This window comes from Symphalangus syndactylus, chromosome 19, assembly GCF_028878055.3.
Source record: "Symphalangus syndactylus isolate Jambi chromosome 19, NHGRI_mSymSyn1-v2.1_pri, whole genome shotgun sequence".
In the NCBI taxonomy this organism is placed as follows: domain Eukaryota; kingdom Metazoa; phylum Chordata; class Mammalia; order Primates; family Hylobatidae; genus Symphalangus; species Symphalangus syndactylus.
In genome coordinates this window covers 16,851,078-16,875,919 of record NC_072434.2, presented here as the reverse complement: position 1 = coordinate 16,875,919, position 24,842 = coordinate 16,851,078, and the positions used below count along the sequence as shown (strand labels likewise).

Sequence of the window (24,842 nt, the reverse complement as noted above, 5' to 3'; positions counted from 1 at the left end):
GGTATTTGTGAACATGACTACAGAGCAATTTTGATAAGACAAGGCAATGTTCCAGTCTCTGAGAATATTTTCCCCAAAGAACCATTTTTTAAAATACCATTGAACAGCCTGAAAACCCACCCACACATGAGCAATCTCCTGCAATATACAGAAAGCTTTTCAGGTGTCACAGCCATAATAGCAGGTGGTTCCTCTGGGTAGAAAAATTATGGCAAGAATATAGCGACAGAAAGCAAACTGTTTTGATATTCTGGGTACAACTTTCCCCAAGTGAATCATTCCCATATGCCTACTTTTACCACGGGCGCCTTTCCAGAGGAAGTGATTTGTGTGAACGGAGGTGTAGAGATGCATTCTGGTGGGCACACTTCATTGGTGCCCATATTTAGCAGATCCAATTAATCGTCAGCTATTTGTCAATGCATTCCTCTGTAAGTCTCAAAATTCGAATATGAATTTGATACCTATTTTTGCTTTCCACATAACAAATACATAATCTTGTTATGAAGATTCAGTAGTGCTCATTTAAGGCAAGGCTGCTTCTGAAATTCCATATAAATAGATTTTTAAATACAAGCTTATAAAGAAGGCTGAGATTAGAGCAATTTGCAAAAGGCAGTCATTTAATTCACTTTTTATTATGAAATATTTGAGACATACAAATAGCTTAAAGAGCTTATTTACTCTGCTGTAAACTTTTGTTGCTTGTAAGATAAAAATCTGGACTAGTAAAAAAGACTTTGTTTCTAGATAGAACAGCAAAGTTGTAAAGTAAGAGTTTTGCATAATTTTTTTCTTTCTCTATAGTGTATAAGACTAACATTTTTATTGTTTACAGATAAACCAAATCTCCCTTACTGAAAAAGGAGATGTTGTTGTCCCCATCTCAATTTAAAACAAAAATCAACTAAGGTCTAATAGGAAAAGATGTGTACAGGAAGATTGCTAATGGAAAACTTTTATTTTTACATTTTATTTGTATTTAATTTTTAAATTTTTATTTGTTTGTTTTATTTGAATAGAAGACGAAAAATAAAAAGAGCTGGGTGCGGTGGCTCATGCCTGTAATCCCAGCACTTTGGGAGGCCGAGGTGGGTGGATCACTTGAGGTCAGGAGTTCAAGACCAGCTGAGCCAACATGGTGAAACCCTGTCTCTACTAAAAATACAAAAAAATTAGCCGGGCATTGTGGCATGTGCCTGTAATCCCTGCTACTCAGGAGGCTAAGGCAGGAGAATTGCTTGAACTCAGGAGGTGGAGGTTGCAGTGAGCTGAGATCATGCCACTGCACTCTAGCCTGGGCAGCAGAGCAAGACTCCATCTCAAAAAAAAAAAAATAAAAATAAAAATAAAAGAAAAGAAAAAAAGAAAAAGAAAGCAGTTATTAAGCTACTTAATTCTGGGCTTTCCAAATCTTAGAGTGGTGTCATTTGCTAGCTGGGTGACCACGAACAATCTCTCTGTGCCTCAGTTTCCTGATATTTAGGGGGAGGATAGGATCCATCAGTTAGGGGTTACATGTGAAGCACTTGGAACAATGCCTGGCACACAGTAAGCCCTCTATCAATGGTAACTCATTTTCTTCTTTACCCTCAACTAGAAAGTCAGATCCACATGAGAGCAGCGATTCTGTCTTACTTAGTTCTGTATCCCCAGCATCTATTTTGCCCATAGTAGGCACTGAATAAATATTCGTTGAACTAATTGATTAATGAAAAATAACTGGGCTTTGAGGTTGAAAGTCAAAGGAAATTTCTCCTAAGTTTTATAGCTAGTGAGGGAAGAATGGACAGCAGTTTAGAGTCAGGGAGGTAGAAGAAAACCCTAAACTAAGATGAGAAGCCTGATTAAAGTTCAGATTCTACCAACTCTCTGGGTATTGCAACCAGGATTTTATTTCTTAATTTTCTCATTTATTTATTTACTTATTATTATTATTTTTTGAGACAGGGTCTCATTTTGTCACCCAGGCTGGAATGCAGTGGCACAATCACAGCTCACTGCAGCCTTGATGTCCCGGCTCAAGTGATCCTTCCACCTCTGCCTCCCGAGTAGCTGGACTACAGGCACGCACCACCACACCTGGCTAATTTTTAAAATTTTTGTAGACACTAGGCCTCACTTTGTTGCCCAGGCTGGTCTCAAACTCCTGGCCTCAGGTGATCCTCTGGCCTCAGCCTCTTAAAGTGTTGGGATTACAGACGTGAGCTACCATGCCTGGCCTCTGTCTTAATTTGTAAAATGAGAATGATAGCTCCCAAGGTTATTCTGAGGAGTAAATGACACTGTATGTGAAAGCTCTTAATAAACTGTAAAGGAATATACAAAAGCATGATATTGTTAATTTCTATCTCAGTAGGTTTTTCCATTGGATGACAAGGGATTCTTTGAGAGTGTTGGAAAAAGGAATCTTTAGCTAAAGATTTTGGTACTAAAAATATTCAACCCCAGAGGTACCACAGACATAGACTAATTTTTTCCATCTGTGCAGTTTAGGGTAGATTTGGCATACACTCAATACCAGGCAAGAAAGAAACTATGGTTTAGGCTGCTTTTAAAGTTAAAAAAAAAAAAAAAGGCAGAAAAGGAAACTATTTCCTTTTATAAGCAGGAATGTTAAAATAGGGAAAGCTTTCATCAAGCAATTCACTACTGAATCAAGACTATTTGATCCATATTCTCACCTACCTCCTCTCACTCCCTATTTGCGTTGTGGTTAGTTGTTTTCTAGATCATGGTTTATATATCATGGTCACTTCCTCACTAAAGTTAAACAATATAGATTATTCTTAACAAGCCACATGTGACTCAGAGGTCATAAAAGCATTCTTTTTGGGTAATCTCTCTAAATTACTAATATTTAAGGACCTGTTTTTCAGAGCCATTGATTATTTAAAATGTATGTCTTTAAGATTAGGCTGCACCCAAGATGCCTCCTCAGAGGCTAAGTTTGAGGTTGAGAAACTAGCTTAAGGAGAAAGATAAAGTAGCAAAAATGTCATGGCGGGTGAGCTGATGACTCACTGCCCCTTCCTTGAACTGCAGGAATGACAAAATGGAAAAGGGGGAAAAAAAAGGCAATGCCCTACTGCAGACTAGAGGCTCCATGAAACCCAAGAAATTCCGAGAACTTAAAGAACTACGTGGGTTCTTAGGGTAAAGGCAGTAAGTTTAATTTCCATGGTCAAGTTGTTAAGTGCATCAAAGAAAGGACATTAGGAAAGCTAAACTTGATTATACTTTACCATCAGAGCCATCATCCTCAATCTGATCATTTTATTCTCCTGCTTAAAAACTTCAATAACTCCACATTGCTACTGGACCAAGTCTAAACTTACAATCATATAGAATATTCTTCATAACATATAACTTTCCTTGTTAACTTCACCTTGTAATTAATTCTTTTTTTAAAAAAAAATTATTTATTTATTTTTTAACTTTTGAGACAGGGTCTCACTCTGTCACCCAGGCTGGAGTGGAGTGGTCCAATCATGGCTCACTGCAGCCTCAGCCTCCTGGGTTCAAGTGATCCTCCCACCCCAACCTCCCAAGTACCTGGGACTACAAGCCTGTGCCATTACCCTGGGCTTATTTTTGTATTTTTTGGTAGAGATGTGTTCCCACTATCTTGCCCAGGCTGGTCTCAAACTCCTGGCCTCAAGCAATCCTTCCTCCTCAGCCTCCCAAAGTGCTGGTATTATAGGCGTGGGTCACCATGCCTGGCTGAATTAATTCTTACTACATGTCTTGGAAGGTATGGGGGACAACTTAGAACTTCCCAAATAAGCAAGATACTTTTAAATTCCCATCAATTTGTTTACACTATTCCCTCTGCTCAAAACTCTCATCCCAGCTGGCAACTCCTAACTGCTTCAAAGCCTGCCTCAAGTATCATTTCTTCTTAGTAGCTTTCTCAATTCCTACACTCTCTTGCTCAACTCCCACTCTCTCCTGCTACTCAGAATGATTGCTCTTTCATCTCTGGAGTCATAGCACTTTAAGCATGCCTTTGTTAAATCACTTAACCCAATGAAATAGATGGACTCATAGAGTTCTATCCTTTCCTCAACTTACTGTGTACTCCCTGAAGGCAAGTGTGAGCATGTCATTGTACAATTCTTGCCACACTCTTGGAGAATAATACAGGTATGTTGAATTGAATCAAATATTAAAAGAGGACCAAAGAATAGATGGATCTTCTAGGCCTAGGAATTATACTAGGAGTAGAAGGTGTATCCTAAATCCACATATGTGATTTTGCTTTTGTCTTACCAGAGTGAATGTAATTTGCTTTTATTTAAAAACAGTGTTGAAAGGCCGGGCACGGTGGCTCGTGCCTGTAATCCCAGCACTTTGGGAGGCCAATGCGGGAGGATCACCTGAGATTAGGAGTTCGAGACCAGCCTAACCAACATGGAGAAACTCCATCTGTACTAAAAATACAAAATGAGCTGGGCATGATGGTGCATGCCTGTAATCCCAGCTACTTGGGAGGCTGAGGCTGGAGAATCGCTTGAACCTGGGAGGCGGAGGTTGCAGTGAGCCGAGATCATGCCATTGCGCTCCAGCCTGGGCAACGAGTGTGAAACTGTGCCTAAAAAAAAAAAAAAAAAAAAAAAAAAAAATCCCAAAAACAGTGTTGGATTCACACTCATGCGTGTAATCCCAATACTTTGGGAGGCTGAGGCGGGTGGATCACTTAAGGCCAAGAGTTCAAGACCAGGCTGGCCAACATGGCAAAACTCCTTCTACTAAAACTACAAAAATTAGCCAGGCATGGTGGTGCATGCCTGTAGTCCCAGCTACTCGGGGGTGCTGAGGCATGAGAATCACTTGAACCCTGGAGGCGGAAGTTGCAGTGAGCTGAGATCACATCACTGCACTCCAGTCTGGGTAACAGAGCCAGACCCTCTCTTAAAAACAAAAACAAAACAAACAAACAAAAAAACCGCACAAACCAGTGTCATTTAGCCAGGTGTGGTGCATGCCTGTGGTCCTAGCTACAGGGGAGGCTAAGGCAGGAGGATCGCTTGAGTCCAGGACTTCAAGGCTGTAGTGAGCTATGATCACACCACTGCACTCCAGCCTGGGCAACAAAGCGAGACCCTGTCTCTAAAGAAAACAACAACAACAACAAAAAACCCTTGAACCACACTAGTGTCATGAATATATTTCTTTAGATAAAATTTTATTAATCAGCTTTCTGTTTAGAACTGGCTTTCCCATAATCCAGTTAACCAAAGGTAGTTGAGTAATTTGAAATATTCCGCAGCTGGAGTAGAATCACATTTGGGGCTTGCTTCAATCAGTGCACCTCTATCTTGCTTTTGCTCTTCAAAGAGACCCTAGGTCAACCAGAGCCTTTGAAGGCATGAGCTGAACGGAAACCAGATGAACTCTATTGAATTTTAAACTTGCCACATTTCCTAGTCTAGTATTAGACTTTTCTTCTCTAGTTGAGCAAGTTAACCAAAGAAGTATATATATATTTTTCTCTTATAGATTATGCTCACCTAAGAACTTGAGGTTAAAACACACACACACACACACATACCCAAAAAACCAAATTGGGAAACAAATTATTCCACGCTCATTCCGTTGGTTCTTTTGATGGCCTTCTGTTGGTTCTTTTGATGGCCTTCTGTCAGTGTTAATGGTTGGTGTGAAAGATTTTTGGAAAAGTTTTCCAGGTGGGAGTAACAGCATTTCCTGAAGCACCCTTTATCTTGGTTTGTGGCAAATGATTCTTTCAGTGCCCTCAGGTCACTTATACCCTAAGACCCTGCATGAGTTTATTCAACCTTCAAATCAGTCACTTCTGCCCTCATCTAGGGCACATAACAATGTAGTTAGTTACCCAGCAGGTATCCTGGCTAAGTAAGACCATAAATAAATGATATGAGCAGGAGCTTTTGGAGTCAGTCTTCTGTCTGAGCACCTCTAACCGGTTATGCTACCTTAAACAAATTACTTAACTTCTCTCTGTCTCACCTGATTTACCAGTTAAAAAAAAAAAGGAATAATAATGGTACCTACCTCATAGGTTTGTTGTGAGGAGTTAAATGTCTAAAGCACTTAGGACAGTGTCTGGCATATGGTAAGTATTCAATAAACATTAGCCTTATATTCTATACTTTAAGTACTATTTATTTATATTTTTACATATGATATGTGAGTATAACAAAAGATTAAAGGAAGAATGGTCATTTTTAGAAAAAACTTTATTTACAAAACCACAACTCAGTCTGCTTTGGTATTGACAAAATCCCTACAACTGAGATATTAAAGAGATACATTTATTTTAGCTTTACATAAAACCAGAATCCAACACTATCCTACTTTCCTATTCCTTTGTGGCTCTGAGCGCAGCTTTAAAAAAACAAAACAAAGCAAAGCAAAGCAAAACAAAACAAAACAGCTCTTTATAATGTACAATGGCTTAAGCAATCGCTTCTTTAGTTTTTTTTCTATTTAAGATTTAGGACAGACTACTCGTCTAAAATTCGCTATTTACAGAGAAAGTCCTAGGGAACAGGATAACTTATTTAGGTTTAGCTCTCATAATACAATATCCGTAATGGCTTTAGAAGAATGTAAATAAATAACATTGGTAAACAGTGTATACTGATATTTTCTGACAAACTCATTTATCTAACATCATACTGAGCAATCAAGAGGATTCCTCCATATATTTTAAATTTTAATTTATTCTATTTCCTGATTCACAAACTCTTGCTCCATATTAAAGCAGTTATCACCAATAGAACCTATGAGAACCAGTGCCCATGGAAACCTAACAGCTTGTTTTTTTAATCCCCTATTAAAACTCGGTTGAGCTTGATATATGCATGGTGGAAATATGCGTGGGTACTAGGCCTTTATTCAGGAATGTAAAATTAATGGTATCTGGTATCAAGTTGTAAGAAAAACTCCCCCAGATTGGGAGGTAACTGAGCGATATGTGAAAGAATCTTCTCCTGTCTGAATTTAAGAATACACCTACACTGGGCAGAAGAAGGTGGGGGAGAGGAAGTAGAAGTAGAGGAAAAGCACAACTCCACTGGCTTCAATCAAACTGAGGTAATTAATTAGAGACGGAAAATAAATAAATCAACAGATGCCCCATTTTTGTTTTCCAAAAAAGATCACTGGCAAACTAACAAAGTTGATCCGTTAATATATTTTTAAATAGAAAAAAGTTTGTATATCATATATATCATAATTCCATTTATCTAATACACTCCTCTGCTGAGATATTTAACACATCTTCATCTGTACTCTCTTCTATCTCTGGCAAGTTGCCCCAAAGTAGGACGTTTACACCTGAAAATAAAAAGTCATAAAAATTCTTTAATGCTCACTACTGTTATAACTCAGAACACGAATTATGAAACTTCATATGTTAATATTCTTATATAAACCATAGTGTTAGCAGTAAAAAGAGTAGCTATTAAATAATGTACTACAAATAAAATTCTCTAATATTATCCATCTAGGACATAAACTTTATTTATTTATTTTGAGATAAATTCTCTCTCTGTTGCCCAAGCTGGAGTGCCTGGCAGGATCATGGTTCACAATCACAGCTCACTGCAGCCTGAACCTCCAGGGCTCAAGTGATCCTCCTACCTCAGCCTCCCAAGTCACTGGGACTACAGGCGTGTACTACCACACATGGCTAATTTTATTTTGTAGATACAGGTTCCCACTATGTTGCCCAGGCTAGTCTCAAACTCCTGGGCTCAAGCAATCCTCTCTCCTTGACCTCCCAAACTGTTGGGATTACAGGCATGAGCCACCATGCCTGGCAAACACTTTTTTTAAGGGGTAGGACATAAACATTCTTTAAATCCTTTTAAGCAAGGGCTTGAATTCTAGAATTTTACAGCTCAAAGGGCTCTCAGGAGTCCATTTACTCAAACCCTGCCTCCAGCTGCATTATAACATAATCACTGTACACTGATAATTTTCTGATCTATTTTAATGATGTTTAAGAATGGAGATCTCACAAGATGCTTTTAGATTAAGTGCCTCTTTTGAGGGTTCAGGGAGAAGTCCTGAATAAGTCTCCTCATCCCTTCAATAAGCAGAGAAGTAGCTGGTGCCATTTTTCTGATTCAGAAAAAAAGCAAGAGTTCGGAGCCAGTTACAGTATGAACTGCAATCCTTGATACCAGTGGGTTTCAGTCCACAGGCAGAGCTTTAAACTAAACTTTAGGGCCAGGTTGCAGCAGTCACTATAATAAACAAAAGAATAATTAAAAGCTTCACTGAGAAAGAATAGTCAGATTTCATATTGAAGAATGCAGCATGGGTATACAGTAAATGACTAAACATACAGTAGAGGATAATGACAAGTTTATTACTCTGGGTATATTTTACATTATAAGTTAAAAGCACTAAATAGAAAATAACTGACCTCTAGGATAGCCAATTAACTTCACAAGAAAAGCAAATCTTTTTTATTTTTTTGAGTCAGAGTCTCACTCTATTGCCCAGGCTGGAGTCGAGTGGTGTAATCTTGGCTCACTGCAACCTCTGCCTCCCAGGTTCAAGTGATTCTTGTGCCTCAGCCTCCCGAGTAGCTGGGACTACAGGCGAATGCCACCATGCCCAGGTAATTTTTGTATTTTTAGTAGAGATGGGGTTTCACCATGTTGGTCAGGGTGGTCTTGAACTCCTGACCTCAGGTGATCCCCCCCGCCTCGGCCTCCCAAAGTGCTGGGATTACAGATGTGAGCCACCACGCTTGGCCAGAAAAACAAATCTTAAGCTGTCCAGTTATCAGTGTGGACACAAAGAGGACCCAGCAATTCAGGATATCCACTCCATACACAGTGAGATAGCAGCCACATGGTAGAATGGAATGAGCCAGGATTTGGAGATTTGATTTGAATCCAGTGTTCACCACTGCTAGTACACCATGCATGGTTTTACTACAAATGCATGCAACATAAACAATATATATTACTGTTTTGTGTATTTAAATTTTGTATATAATGTTATTACACTACATGTTGTTTTCTAATTTTTTTTTTCACTCATTATGTTTTTGAGGTTAATCTATGTTGACTTGTGTAGATTTTGCTCATTTATTTTTACTTCTGGAGAGTATTCCATTTTGTGAATTTTTAAAAATGTTGCAAATACAGCCCATTGTTCATCCCTTCCTCAGCTGCCCATCTTGCATAGGTGGTTCAAGGAGACATGCACAGGGATGTGTAGTGTGACATTGTTGAAACAGTAGAAATAATCAACTGTTTACCTTGACTGAGGGAGATACTGGAATCTAATCTGGCAAGAAGTTAGCATGTGTTTGATGCTGGTGGGGATACAGATGTGTATCTTATTATCTTCTATAATCTTTTTGTGTTTGAATTGTTTATAATAGAAAACGCTATCCCACCCCCACCCTAAGAATGAATGGTGTTCTGCTCCTGGTAAATGTCACGGAAGAGCTGACAGGAAGAGCTGTAAGGAATTGCGAGGCAAAAATCAAAGTGAAAATTAGAACCCATAAATGTAAATGGAGGGCTGAAGCCATTTTGCCTCTGAGGGCATTTGCCAATTTCAGGAAATTTGAGCTGAGGTTTCCCAAGGCTCCTCCAGAAAGTTCTGGGAAATCAAGTCTCTGAATGAAGACTAGCCTAGAAAACAGACCTCCAGGAGTCCTTTTCAGTTTAAACATTCTAGAATTTATAAAGCTTGTCTATGCATTCCTTTGACACTGCTGGTTCAGGTGATTCAAGGACAGTTGTGACGCCATTAGAAACTTGCTTTGATACCAAGCATCTAGAAAATCTTGCTTGAAATCACAATATTAGGGTTACAAAGCAGAAGCTTGATATTCTTGGAGTCAGTACTCAGAGACATGAAGCAGCTCAGCACAATTGGTTCAAAGGAGGAAAAATAAACTAAGAGATTGGATCTGACAGAAGCAGCACCTTCCTTTCTCTGTTAAGAAGGGAGGAAGGAAATCCTGTGATACATCTGTTTCTTATGGATTAGATTCAGTGCAAATGGAAGAACGTGGGGCTTTTATCTTTGAAAAATTGACCAATATTAAAAAGTAAATCAAACTTGAAAAATCTCCACCCTGTGTTTTGAATTCTGTAAAGCAGGAAAAATACTATCAAAGCAGAAACTTCCTTTAATGGGTCCCATGGGCAACACAAATATAAAACTGGAGGCTTAAATTAGGAGACTGTATCCCACTTAGGGGAGTTCAGATAAGTCCTTACATGAAAATGGCCTTCTTAACATACCAAAGTTTTAAATTAAGACCCCATAAATGATAGATTGAGAGCCACAGTTGAATCCCAGATGATAAAAAAATCAAATCTATAAAAATCTAAGCATAATTGGAGGATTTAAAGACCCTTGACAACCTAGCTTGCAATTCGTGATCTTTTGGTCTGTGAAGGCAAATCATGTATTTAAAAAATACATTTAAGTTCTAAAGAAGACTAAAACATGCATTTAGGAACCTAAGAATGCTAGTGTCAACTTAGATTGTCAAGTTCCTTAAAGTCAGCTGGTGAGGTGTCTCAGGCCTGTAATCCCAGCCCTTTGGAGGCCAAGGTGGACAGATCACTTGAGGACAGGAGTTCGAGACCAGCCTGGGCAAAATGACAAAAACCAGTCTCTACGAAAAATACAAAAAATTAGACAGGGATGGTGGCACACACCTGTGGTCCTACCTATTGAGAAGGCTGAGGTGGGAGAATCGCTTGAGCCTGGGAGGTCGTGGCTGCAGTGAGCCGAGATTGTGCCACTGCACTCCAGCCTGGGTGACAGAGCAAGACCCTGTCTCCAAAAAAAAAAAGTTCCTTATAATCAACTTGATCTATTGTGTAAATAGATGTTAGACATTGAGAACATGTGTCTTAAAACTCAATGGCTTCAGGCAATATAAAAAGTATTATATAAATCCCCTTTAAAAATTGGTACTTTGGCCAGTGCAGTGGCTCACACCTATAATCCCAGCACTTTGGGAGGCTGAGGTGGGTGGATCACCTGAGGTCAGGAGGTCGAGACCAGCCTGGGCAACGTGGCAAAACTCCGTCCCTACTAAAAATACAAAAATTAGCCAGGTGTAGTGGTGTGCACCTATAATCCCAGCCACTCAGAAGGCTGGGGCAGGAGAATCACTTGAACCCGGGAGGTGGAGATTGTGGTGAGCCGAGATCATGCCACTGCTCTCCAGCCTGGGTGACAGAATGACTCCATCTCAAAAAAAAAAGGTACTTCAGGCCAGGCATGGTGACTCATATCTGTAATCCCATGTAATCCCAGCACTTTGGGAGGCTGAGGCGGGCAGATCCCCTAAGGTCAGGTGTTCAAGACCAGCCTGACCAACATGGTAAAACCCTGTCTCTACTAAAAATACAAAAAAATTAGCTGGGCGTATGCCTGTAATCCCAGCTACTCGGGAGGCTGAGGCATGAGAATCGCTTGAATCCAGGAGGCAGAGGCTGCAGTGAGCCAAGATGACACCATTGCACATCAGCCTGGGAAACAAGAGTGAAACTCTGTCTCAAAAAAAAAAAAAAGAATTAGTATTTCAGTGCCTCAGCACCTTAACACGAGGAAAAATAAATTTTTTTTTTTAAAGAATTGGTAGTATACTTTCTTACTAAAATAATTTTTTTTTGTTTTTTTTTGAGACAGGGTCTTACTGTGTTGCCCAGGCTGGAGTGCAGTGGTGCCATCTCGGCTTACTGCAACCTCCACCTCCCAGGCTCAAGGCGGGGGTTTCATCATATTGGCCAGGCTGGTCTCGAACCCCTGACCTCAAGTGATCATCTGTCTTGGCCTCCCAAAGTGTGGGATTACAGGTGTGAGCCACCATGCCTGGCCTTGCTAAAATAATTAGTATAGGCATACCTCAATTGTGCTTTAGTTTATTGCACACCATAGATATTGGGCTTTATATAAAGGGAAGGTTTTGGCAATCCTGCATTGAGTAAGTCTAACAGCATATGCTTACCTTGTGTCTGTTACATTTTGATAATTCTCTCAATATTTCAACCTTTTTCATTATTATTATATCTATTATGGTGATCTGTGATCTTTGATGTTACTGTTATAATTGTTTCAGGGTGCTATGAACCACACCCACTTAAGACCACACCCACTTAAGACTGCAAACTTAATCGATAAATATTTTGTGTGTTCTGACTGCTCCTCCACTGATCAGCTGTTCTCTCTCTCTTTCCTGGGGCCTCTCTATTTCCTAAGATACAACAATATTGAAATTGGGCCAGTTAATATCCCTACAATGACCTCTAAGTGTTCAAGTGAAAGAGAGAGGCATGTCTCTCACTTTAAATCAAAAGCTAGAAATGATTAAGCATAGTGAGGAAGACATACTGAAAGCTGAGACAGGCTGAAAGTTGGGCCTTTTATGCCCAATTGTTAGCCAACTTGTGACTGCAAAGAAAAGTTCTTAAAGGACATAAGAAGTGCTACTCCAGTGAAAACATGAATAAGAAAGTGAAACAGCCTTATTGATGATACAGAGAAAGTTTTAGTGACCTAGATAGAAGATTAAACCAGCCATGATATTCTCTTAAGCGAAAACCTAATCCAGAGCTAGGTCTTAACTCTCTGCAATTTTATGAAGAGCAAGAAAGTTGAGGAAACTGTAGAAGAAAGTTTGAAGCTAGCAGAGGTTGGTTTATAAAGTTTAAGTAAAGAAGCCATTTCTACAACATACAAGTGCAGGTGAAGCAAAAAGTGCTGATGTAGAAGCTGCAGCATGTTATCCAGAAGATCTAGCTAAGATCATTGATGAAGGTGGCTACACTAAACAACAGATTTTTCTTTTCTTTTTGTTTTTTTTTTTTGAGACGGAGTTTCACTTTTGTTGCCCAGGCTGGAGTGCAATGGCGTGATCTTGGCTCACCGCAACCGCTGCCTCCCAGGTTCAAGCCATTCTCCTGCCTCAGCCTCCCAAGTAGCTGGGATTACAGGCATGCGCCACCATGCCCAGCTAATTTTGTATTTTTAGTAGAGACAGGGTTTCTCCATGTTGGTCAGGCTGGTCTCGAACTCTCAACATCAGGTGATCTGCCCGCCTTGGCCTCCCAAAGTGCTGGGATTACAGGCATGAGCCACCACACCTGGCCTCTTACTACCTTTTTTTTTTGAGATGGAGTTTCACTCTTGGTGCAATGGTGCGATCTCGGCTCACTTCAAACTCCGCCTCCTGGGTTCAAATGATTCTTCTGCCTCAGTCCCCCAAGTAGCTGGGCATGTACCACCATGCCCAGCTAATTTTTTATTTTTAGTAGAGACAGAGTTCTACTATATTGGTCAGGCTGGTCTTAAGCTCCTGACCTCAGGTGATCCATCCACCTCGGCCTCCCAAAGTCCTGGGATTATAGGCGTGAACCACTGCGTCCGGCAGAGATTTTTAATATACACAAAACAGCCTTCTATTGGAAGTAGATGCCATCTAGGACTTTCATAGCTAGAGAGGAGAAGTAATACTTGGCTTCAAAGCTTCAAAGTACAGGCTGAATCTCTTGTTAGAGGATAATGCAGCTGATGACTTTAAGTTGAATCCAATGCTCATTTACCATTCTGAAATTTCTAGGGTTCTTAGGAATTATGCTAAATATACTTTGTCTGTGTGCTGTCAATGAAACAGCAAAGCCTGGATGACAGCAAATCTGTTTACAGCATGTTTTACTAAATATTTTAAGCCCATTGTTAAGACCTACTGCTCAGAAAAATCCCTTTGAAAATATTATTGTTCATTGACAATGCACCTAGTCACCCAGGAGCTCTGATGGCATTGTACAAGGAGATAAATGTTGCTTTAATGCCTTAACATAACATCTATTTGGCAGCCCGTGGATCAAGAAGTAATTTAATCTTTCAAGTCTTATTATTTAAGAGATAGATTTCATAAGGCTATAGCTGCCATAGATAGTAATTCTTCTGATGGATGTGGGCAAAGTACATTGAAAACCTGGAAAAGCACATTCCTGATTCATGGGAGGAAGTCAAAATATCAACCTTAACAGGAGTTTGAAAGAAGTTGATTCCAACCCTCATGGGTAACTTTGAGAGCTTTTAAACTTCAGTGGAGGAAGTAACTGCAGATGTGGTAGAAATAGCAAGAAAACTTCACTTAGAAATGGAGCCTGAAGACGTGACTGCATTGCTGCAATCTCATGATGAAACTTTAATGGATGAGGAGTTGCTTTTTAAGAAAGAGCAAAGAAAATGGTTTCTTGAGGTGAAATCTACTCTTGATGAAGATGCTGTAAATATTGTTGAAATGAAAACAAAGGATTTAGAATATTACATAAACATAGTTGGTAAAGTAGTAGAATTTGAGAGGATTGACTCCAATTTTGAAAGAGGTTCTACTATGTGTAAAATTCTATCAAATGGCATCACATGCTACAGAGAAATCTTTTGTGAAAGGAAGGGTCAATCCATATGGCAAACCTCATTGTTGTCTTATTTTAAGAAATTGCCACAGCCATCCTAACCTCCAGCAACCACCACCCTGATCAGTTTGTAGTCATCAACATCAAGGCAAGACCCTCCACCAGCAGAAAGATTATGACTTGCTGAAGGTTCAGACGATCATTAGCAGTTTTTAGCAATAAAGCATTTTTTTTCTTTTTTGAGACAGGGTCTCATATTGTTGCCCAGGCTGAAATGCGGTGGCATGATCATTACAGCTCACTGCAGCCTCTACCTCCCAAATTCAAGTGATCCTCCCACCTCAGCCTCTTGGGTAGCTGGGACGACAGTATGCACCACAATGCCTGGATAATTTTTGTATTTTTTTGTAGAGATGAGGTCTCAGCATGCTGCCCAGGCTGGTCTCAAACTCCTGGGCTCAAGTCATCCTCCCGCCTTGGACTGCCAAAGTGCTGGGATTACAGGCATGAGCCACTGCTCTCAGCCGAATAAGTATTTTTTGATTAAGGTATGCACATTGTTTTTTAAATGTCCTGCTATTGCACACTTAATAGACTAAAATATATTGTAAACATAACTTTTATATACACTGGGAAATCAAAAAATTCTGTGACTTGCTTTAATTGTGATATTTGCTTGCTTTATTATGGTGGTCTGGAATTGAACCCACAATATCTCCAATTGTGCCTGTACAACATACTCTATACTTTGGTGTTAAATATTTCCCTTGACTAAAATTCTGTCATAACGTATTAACATAGATGTCGAAATGCCTGTTTTTATTCTGAAGCATCACCAAATACAGAGGTTACTTAGTCCTCCTCCTCTCAATTCCCACTGCCCTAGGACTGGCCTCTCCCTTTCTTACACACACACAGACACACAAATACACACACACACACACACACACACACACATTAGACTATCAAATCTAAAATCTTCAAAAATTCTCTGGAGTCAGAATATGTATCAAGGCAGCAGTTGAGAGCAATTATAATATTCATTTTAAAAGACCAAGAAATTCAGCCAAGTTTGAGGCCTTAAGTACAAGGGTGAACATAGAAATGACAATGAATTTTGCCTAATAGTTTTCATAAGTGAATGTCTGGGAAAAAAGAATTGAAGTTTCACTCTAGCTGATCCAGCTAAGAAGATCTAAAAGGAATCCTGAAATGCTCTGTTGGGAATTTTACTCAGGTATTGATAGAGAAATGTTACAGGAATGTCCAAGTCAATTGTTTCTTACCTGTGGAGTCTAGTCTGTTAATATCATAAACTGCCTGGCTGTGAAACATCCAGAAGTGTCCGTTGTTGCAGGAAAGAAGACAGGAACTACATGGAACAATCACATGATAACCTACAATGTTCCCACTAGAAAAGAAAGTAAATGTTACCAGATACCGTGTAATAACTGGCTAGATAAGTCTTTTCATGTGCTTATATAAATAGACCATATAATTTAGACCTCATTTCCTCCTAACAACTTTCATTGCTGAGATCTTTGGGATGGGATGGGGGTGCAGTTCTACCATCAAGTGGGAAAGCAGTCTTTAAGTGAATAATAGTAACATATTCTCACATTTCTTTGCTAGTATTATTATTATTATTATTATTATTATTATTGAGACCGAGTTTTGCTCCTGTCACCCAGGCTGGAGTGTAATGGCGCCAATCTCAGCTCACTGCAACTTCCGCCTCCCAGGTTCAAGTGATTCTCCTGCCTCAGCCTCCAGAATAGCTGGGATTACAGGTGTGTGCCACCATGCCCAGCTAATTTTTGTGTTATTAGTAGAGATGGGGTTTTACCATGTTGGCCAGGCTGGTCTCAAACACCTGACCTCAGGCGATCCACCTGCCTTGGCCTCCCAAAGTGCTGGGATTACAGGCGTGAGCCACCACGCTTGTCCTGCTAGTATTATTTTATGCATTCTCCCTTCAGAAGTTAGCTTCTAGATGCCATAATGTTGTGATTTGTTTTATAAACCACCCAAACTGATGTGCTGTACAGACAAAATAAATTAAATAAACTCATTTCTGTGGGTAAAGGTTTTTGCTATCCCAGGACTGTGGCAAGTTGGGTTCTTACATGTTCTAGTTTCATGCCAGCACCTAAAAACTGTTTCAACAGATGGAGAGGTAGGAAGACAGCATGAGTCCCTGTAAACCAAATACAATCTGGCTGCTCTAATTTTAGTCTCAGTGTTTTTGAAGGAATTCAGAAATAAAGCAATCTACAGCCTCCAGAGAAAGTTGCAAAAGTTTTTACAGTTTTCAGAATTATCCAGCTGATTATAAGTACCTCAGTCTTTCACAATTTTTTTTTTTAACTAGCTAGTCACATATTAAATAGAGTGAACCTACAGGGAACGTTTTCGCTAGTACTTTAAAAAAAATAGCAACATGAACTGTTTATACCTTGAGTTGTAAAAATTCTTATTGAAGCTTAGTCTTACTCTGTGAGATTTGTGAGTCAGTCATTTTTATGAGACCCAATAAAGATTACTATAAAAGGTACCATTCCACCTAAAATATGTCTTCTAATTATAACTTGCTTGAAAGGCAAACAAATGAAAACAAAAGTTGTTTTTGAACTAGGAGTGCCAGTTATTTGTAAGACTATATTGAAAGAGTAAATTCCATGACTTTAATTACCGCCTATATTCATTCATTCATCCATTGATGCATCACTTAACTAACATTTATTGAGTATCTACTATCTTTCAGGCACTGCTCTAGGTGCTAGGAATACGGCGGTAAACAAAACAAAGCCCTTGTTCTCACGGAGCTAACATTCTAGTGGGGCTACATCAGATCATTCTGCTCCCTGGTTAAAACCCCTTCAATAGCCAAAAATGAAAATAAAAACCTCTCCATACCAAGGTCCAGATCTATGCTGTCAAGAATAATAGCCACTAGCCACATATGGCTGTTGTACACTTGAAGTGGGGCTGGCCTGAATTGAGATGTGCTGTTAAGTGTAAAATGTACACCAGATTTCAAAGAGTAAGAACAAAAAATGGAATATAAAATATTACATTAGTAGTTTATGTTGGTTACATGTTGAAATAATATTTTGGATACATTGGGTTAGACAAAATATATGATTAAAATTAACTTCCCTGTTTTGGTTTTCTTTTGAAAATGTTGTTCGGGTGCGGTGGCTCATGCCTGTAGTCCCAGCACTTTGGGAGGCTGAGGTGGGTGGATCACTTGAGGTCAGGAGTTCGAGACCAGCCTGGCCAACATGGCGAAACCCCGCCTCTACTAAAAATACGAAAATTAACTGGGCGTGGTGGCACGTGCCTGTAGTCCCAGCTACTCGGGAGGCAGAGGTGAGAGAATCACTTGAACCCAGAAGACGGAGGTTCCAGTGAGCCAAGATCATGCCATTGCACTCCAGCCTGGGCAACAGAGCAAGACTCCATCTCAAAACAAAACAAAAAAATGTTGTTGCCCAGGTGCGGTGGCTCACACCTACAATCCCACACTTTGGGAGGCCAAGGCATGTGATCACTTGAGGTCAGGAGTTTGAGACCAGCCTGGCTAACATGGCGAAATCCTGTCTCTACTAAAAATACAAAAATTAGCCAGGTGGGCTCGGTGCGGTGGCTCACGCCTGTAATCCTAGCACTTAGGGAGGCCAAGGTGGGCGGACTGCCTGAGCTCAGGAGTTCGAGACCAGCCTGGGCAACACGGTGAAACCCTGTCTCTACTAAAATACAAAAAATTAGCTGGGCATGGTAGTGCGTGCCTGTAGTCTCAGCTACTCAGGAGGCTGAGGCAGGAGAATCGCTTGAACCTGGGAGGTGGAGGTTGCAGTGAGCTGAGATCACGCCACTGCACTCTAGCCTGGGTGACAGAGCAAGATTCTGTCTCAAAAAAAAAGAAAGAAAGAAAGAAAGAAAGAAAGAAAGAAAGAAAGAAAGAAAGAAAGAAAGAAAGAAAGAAAATAATGTCCAAAGGCCAGTGACTTCATCTAGTTTTTGTTGTATTTCCAGCCCTTGTAACCCTTGTAACAAAGACTACCACATACTAGCTCCTCAATACAAGTATAGCTTAAATAAAGGAATGAAATCAAATAGCACATAAGAAGAGTTTGCCAATTTAAATTATTAGGATTGTTATTTATAATACAAACCCCTTCTAAATACAAACCCCATCTAAATGAGAAAATTTCAACTTTTATCCTCCTAAAATGAAAATAATAACACGTCTACTTCTCAAAAGATTATAGTAATAGCTCTCAGCTGTGTTGTAATTTATAGTTTATTGAGACTTTTAACATTCATATTTGATCTTTATAATAACTTGATAAGGTAAACACAGAAGATTATTAAATTTCTATCTTAATAAGACAGAATGGCCAGGTGCAGTGGCTCACTAATCCCGGCACTTTGGCAGGCCGAGGCAGGCAGATCACAACAGCAGCCTGACCAACATGGAGAAATCCTGTCTCTACTAAAAATACAAAAAAAAAAAAAAAAAAAAAAAAAAAAAAAAAATTAGCTGGGCACGGTGGTGCACGCCTGTAATCCCAGCTACTCAGGAGGCTGAGGCAGGAGAATCGCTTGAACCTGGGAGATGGAGGTTGTGGTGAGCTTAGATCACGCCATTGCACTCCAGCCTTGGCAACAAGAGCAAAAACTCCTTCTCAAACAAAAAAAAGAAAGAAAGAAATTAAGGTAGGATGCAGTGGCTCACACCTGTAATCCCAGCCTTTTGGGAAGCTGAGGGGGGAGGATCACTTGAGGCCAGGAGTTTGAGATCAGCCTGGGCAACATAGCAAGACCCTATTGCTACAAAAAATAAAAAACTTAGCCAGGCATGGTGGTGCCTGCCTGTAGTCCCAGCTACTCAGGAGGCTGAGGTAGGAGAATCACTTGAGCCCTGGAGTTCAAGGCTATAGTGAGCTATGATCATGCCACTGCACTCCAGCCTGAGCAACAGTATTGAGACCCCTCTAAAAACAAAGAAAGAAAGAGTAATAACCTAGAAATTAAATAAGAACACAGAGGTTCAGCAGTTTAGAGGCTTAAGGAGTTCACTCAAGATCACATAGAGAGTAAGGGTAGGGTCAGACCTCAAACATGATTTTTACTATTGTAAATCCAAGTGTTTTTCCCCCCTAACCTCCATTGCCTTGTTCTGAAAATTGAAGCGGATACTGTGAATACACTTTGAAAATTGTAAAATTATATACTAATGTGAAGCATCACAAAACCCTTTTAAAAAATAGCTCTAAGTAATAAATTATTTTTCAATGGCTCATTGCATGCTTTATACCAGTCCTTGTTGCAGCCCACTGAACCTTTCTCTATGCTTTGGTGTCAATATCCATCTTCCAAACCCAGGGCTATCCAGAATAGTGCCACAAATTACCATTTCAAACATGCGATGTCCTTCAGTTTACATTTGCAGATTTTGGTGAAATAGCATCTTCCAGTGAAGTCCACTGCGCTGGAGAGAGAAAGGTATAAAAAGACAGTCAGATGTACTTTACAAAAAATTTAATTGTGGCAAAAAATTAACAAAATTTACCAACATAACAAGTTTTATGTGTGCAGAGCAGATGTGTTAAATATAATCACATTGCTGTGTAATGAATCTCCTGGGTTCAAGTGACCCTCCTACCAGAGTTTCCTGAGTAAGTGGAACTATAGGCGCCCTATACCACATTTTGTTTATCTGTTCATCTGTAGAGTCAATGGACATTTGGATTGCTTCCACCTCTTGGCTATTGTGAATAATGCTGTTAGTGAACATGGGTGTGCAAATATCTCTTCCAAGATCCAGTTTTGAGTTCTTTTGGATATGTACCCAGAAATACTGGATCAGATAGTAATTCTATGCTTGATTTAGCACAAATTTTGTCAATCCAAAGAGCTGAAAGCTAACATAGAACTATAGTATATTTTTAAAGAGGCAGTTCATATTTGTGAGCTCAACATAAACATCTGACAAATTTTCCATTAAAAAAATTTTTATGTGTTCATTGATTCACACACATCTTAGCATCCTAATTCATTACTATTTTAACCCCTACAAAGAAGAGTAGAAAATAGGAAAAACCTGATTGTATTCTAGACTTGGGTCTAACCTGTAACAATTCACCGCCTTCCTTATGACTGCCTTCTTACTTACCATAGCTATTGCAAAGATGAATGGGTTAATATTTTAAGTTTGTGTATGAGCTACTAAAAAGAAAAAGCAGTGGACAATGAATCACAGAACTTTGTAGCAGTAGGTTCTATGATTTATTTTCTAATGTTTTTCCTTTTTTGAAATACATATATGATGTACACACACACAAATGTAAAATATTAACTTAGAATTTAAAAAAATTATAAAGATTTTAAAATAACCCATTTATCTCTGCAATAAATGAGAGCCTTTGGCTTTGCTGTTAGGCATGATTACACTTAGACCAATTCAGAAAACATTTCAAGAAAGGAAGAGTACACAGCTTTACCTGGGTAAATTAAAAAACTTGTAAAGTTTCTATCATTATCATGAAATTCATTTAAAATGAATTGTGGTTATTAACCTGCTTCCTCTGGCTCTATATCCAAAGGCTTAGAGAATAACTGTCCACTGATATTTTGGATAATTACTTTCCTTTTAATAATAAAATTTCAATAAAGAACTAAATTTTGAAGATTCATGTAGGGCATATATATGTTGACTATGGAAAGGGAAAGTACTATTTAGAGCTAGAAAAAGGTTTATTTGAGTCATAATGGCTATTTTACCAAATAGGAAGCAAATTCTTAAGGACTCAAAGCAGTTAGTGGCTGAAAACAAACAGATTTTAAAAGGGTTCAATTATGGGAACAAATGTGTAATGTCCAAAATAGGCTTTATTGGAGATAAAGATTAAGGCTAAGTCTCTATTTTTCATCCCATAAAAATCTATTTACATCTCTTTCAGAGAAAGAGTTTTGAGGAAAGAAAACTGAATTTGATGAACAACCGATCTGATTTAGGATGCCAATTGCAAATAATGATAGAAAATGGATTTTGTTTTTTTTGGTTCAAAATTTCACGGATAAAAATGAAAAACTTAAATGACCTCTCCTCTCCAACAGTACAGAAAATTTTGCCTGAATTTACCTAAAGTCTACGCCATGGACTTGATTCAGTGAAATAGGATGGTTGGGCAGGGCACTGAACCAGGGATCAAACTTAAGAGATGTGTGGTCGCATGACTGTAATTGAACTAGAAGCATTACATCAGGACTGACCACCTTGGCTAAACTACAGACTTTGTCCAGACAGTCTGCCCACTTAGATATATTCCAAGAGGATCATCAAACTGGTGGGAGTGGCTGGAACACCGAAATGATAACCTCCTTGTTGACTCCCACAGATCCAAGCCATAAGTGTTCCCATTTAGTTAAAAGCTACCGTTGCCCGCCACTAGCACGACTTACTTGGTAGGAGGGATGTCTGTAGAGAAAAGGTCTATTTCAGTATCAGCCAGCAAAACAGCCTTCATTCCCCTAGAGCTGAGCACTTGTTTACAGAATTTACAACACAGGATGGACACGCACCTGTCCTTGAAACTACAAATGTTGGTAGACATGGCGTCGCAGGAAAGATGAGGTGTGGAATTTTGAAAAAGGAAACAAGAGTAATGCTCCTACTACTTTGATTCCCCTAGGCTAAAATTCAAATTGCGAGACCTAGAGCTTTTCTAAGTCCTAATATTGGGAAGGAAATTAGTTTTTTTTTTTTCCTGTTTTCCCGGTGGCGGAGTAGAAGTATTTATTGAGTAGGAACAGGGGAGCGCGGCAAACTTGGCTTTCCTTTTAACTTTTGGAGAAGGGAGTGGAGTTTGAATTGGAGAAGAGGCAGGTGGAGTTTGAAGGGAACTTCTCAACAGCTTTCCCTTTCTGCTGTCTAAAGGAGTCCTCTACTCTTCAGCTCCCGCCCCTTCATAGCAATTCCCGCAGCCTTCTCCGATAGTCTAATTTAAAGCTTCTCCTCTTTTAAGACATCCCTTCCCTAGCATTAAGCCCCTCCCCCGGAGCGGTCCCGTTCCCTGCTGTCGGATCTCGGGCTAAGCGTCCCTACCCACGCCTCCTCTTCCCAGGATTCAGAAACTCCCTTCTCTTTTTCTGCCAGGCGATCCCGGATTCTCCTCCGTCAAGCCCCTCTCTCCCGGACCTTTCTCCGCTCTGCGGGTCCGCGGGCCCCTCTCCTGGCAACCCCCGGCCCTCAGCGTGCTCGCGCTGTGTCTCTCGCGTCTTCCCTTCCCTCAGCTGTCCCTCGTGCCCCCCGCAGTCCCCTCAGGTCTCTTCCCGGAGCGGCTGTTCCCGGGCGCGCGGTGGTGTTGGTGGGGCAGGGCTGAAGTCGCTTTAGGGGCTCAGTCGGCGCTGGGGTCTGTCACCGAACACGTTGGTTTTCGCTCCCTCTTCCGCTTTTCCTGCGTCTCCAACCCGGTGTCAGTTTGAATTGCCAGCGCCGCGCACCGATTGGAAGAACTAGAGTTCGCCCCAGTCCCTCATTGGAAGGCTCCGGGGCCTCCCCTGACGAGAGCTTAGTGGCTTGAAGACCGTAGGCACCGCCCCAGTAACGGTGCTGAGATCAGTTCGGCTTTCTGGTTGGCTGAGTTTGGCTCCGCCTCCGATCTCATTGGCCGGCTTCGGGAGGTTTCGGCAAACCCTGCCTTCGCCCTAGTGGAAGTGGCACGGCACGCCCTTCCCGCTTCTTATTGGAAGAGGGTCTACAGTCTCCACCGGTCTCTACTCTTTATTGGCTAAAAATCTCCGCAACACCCCTCCTCTCTACCCCGGCCCAATTGGCCGTGCCTTAGCTCAAGAGTTTGTGTTTGGTCGTCGGTTCCATCTTAATCCTGCCCATCAGTTCTACTTAGGGGTTCAACAACCCGGGGTGGAGCTTAATCTGTGACCACGCCTCGGCAGTGCTAGTCACACCTCCAAGTTTTGCCAGCTCCTCCCCCTCATTCCGGGCCTCTCGGGATCAGCTCTTCCTATTGGCTATGGGCCCCATCGGTCGATAGAAAACGGGCGGTGATTGGTAAAGGGGTGGGCTCTACTTCCCGGCGGGGTCCTGCGGAGTTGGCGGAGGCTCCTCCAGGGACTGGGGCACCGATCTGCGTAGAAACGGGTGGCGGGGAAGAGAGGGGAGGAGAGCTCTGAGTGGGAAGCGGAGCCGGGGGCCTGGGACCCGTCGCGTCAGAGCCAGGTAAAGGCTCCTTCCCTCTTCCTTTTCTTCCTCCCGGCCGCCGGGCTGGAGCCCTGACTGAACAAACCCGGGCTGGGGCGGGAAGGAGAGGGCGCGGATGCTGCTCGCGGCATCGCCTTAGCGGTGCCGCCCGGAATCCCTCAGACCGCCCCCCCTCCACCCTCTCCAAATCTCCCAGTACAGCCCATAATACTTCTCAGGACTGCGAGTCTCTCCGCCCATCACTGTACAGCCTGGGACTCCGTCCTGGCTCACGGACCGCGGGCAGCCCGCACCCAGCCGCCTCTCCCGTTCCTCCGCGAACGGGCAGCCGCGGTCCACCGTGGGGCAGTCGTCGTTGGCATCGCGCGTAACCATCGGCCGGCCTCCTCCAGTGTCTCCCAGCCCTGGCGGACAGCCCGGGTCCCAGCCTAGGATCCAAGAGGATGGGTGTTCCGCGCAGCTTCCGGGGCTCTCCCCCAGTCCCACCCCCCCGGCCCGCCCCGATGGACTTCTCTTCGCCCACTCCCATTCCTAGACCACATCTCGGTCCCCACAGTTCCTGACATCCTTGCGCTTCACGCAACATCGCGGCCCATGATCATGCCCCAATTCCCCTCACCTCTAAGGCAGCCTTCTCCTTGCCCCCTCCCGCCTTCCGAGCGTGTGCAACTCCAGTTGTCCCCGGGCTCCCTTCCAGCCTCAGGACCCCATCTCACACCCGCTTCTCGCTTCCCGCTTCCCGCCCGCCTGAACCCCGCCGCCTCTGCTGCCTGTCTTGCTCCCTCAGCGTGGCCCCTTCCTCCAGCCGAGGGAAGTGGGAGACGCTAGCGGGAGCTTCCTCCTCCCGGCGCTCGGAGGAAAAGGAACGACCAAGTAGGAAGGGTCGCCGCTGCGGCACGCGGGGGAGCTAGACGCCGGGATCCGCGCTCCCGCTTGCGTCCCTCCAGCCCCCTGGGCCTCGTCCGGGGCAGGATCTTCTCGGGCACCGCCTGGTGCGAGGAGTCAGGACTGCGACCTCACCGACCTCCTCCCATCCCCAGCCTGGGATTGGGTGCGATATCTGGGATCTCTGGGCTTGGGTGGCAAAAAAATATTGGGGGTGGCATTTATAGTCATTATCGTCCCTAGCTTGGGGGAGGCGACGGCTGCCTTCCACTCGCCGCCCCCCGGTTTTCCCGGCTCCGACCCTATCCTCTAACCCGTTTCCT

At 41.8% G+C, this 24,842-nt stretch overlaps 2 protein-coding genes across 10 annotated transcripts in view; one reads left to right on the top strand and one right to left on the bottom strand.

Annotated features, from left to right (window-relative positions):
• Positions 1–6,203: 6,203 nt before the first annotated feature.
• FAM72A (family with sequence similarity 72 member A) lies at positions 6,204–24,062 on the bottom strand. The gene is given in 5 exon segments (XM_055234732.2): positions 6,204–7,323; positions 15,692–15,816; positions 19,825–19,902; positions 23,846–23,915; positions 23,918–24,062. Coding segments are annotated over 5 exon segments (447 nt in total). The 5' UTR covers positions 23,997–24,062; the 3' UTR covers positions 6,204–7,228.
• Positions 23,414–24,842, top strand: part of SRGAP2 (SLIT-ROBO Rho GTPase activating protein 2) — a 253,770-nt gene continuing 252,341 nt past the window's right edge. For 3 of the 9 annotated variants that reach the window (XM_055234719.2, XM_063613645.1, XM_055234726.2), the window contains exon 1: positions 23,499–23,652. The gene's annotated coding sequence lies outside the window, so the exon portion shown is untranslated. Of the gene's footprint in view, positions 23,653–24,053; positions 24,686–24,842 lie in introns of those variants that run through there. The other 6 variants (XM_055234723.2, XM_055234725.2, XM_055234718.2 and 3 more) reach the window with 5 other exon arrangements.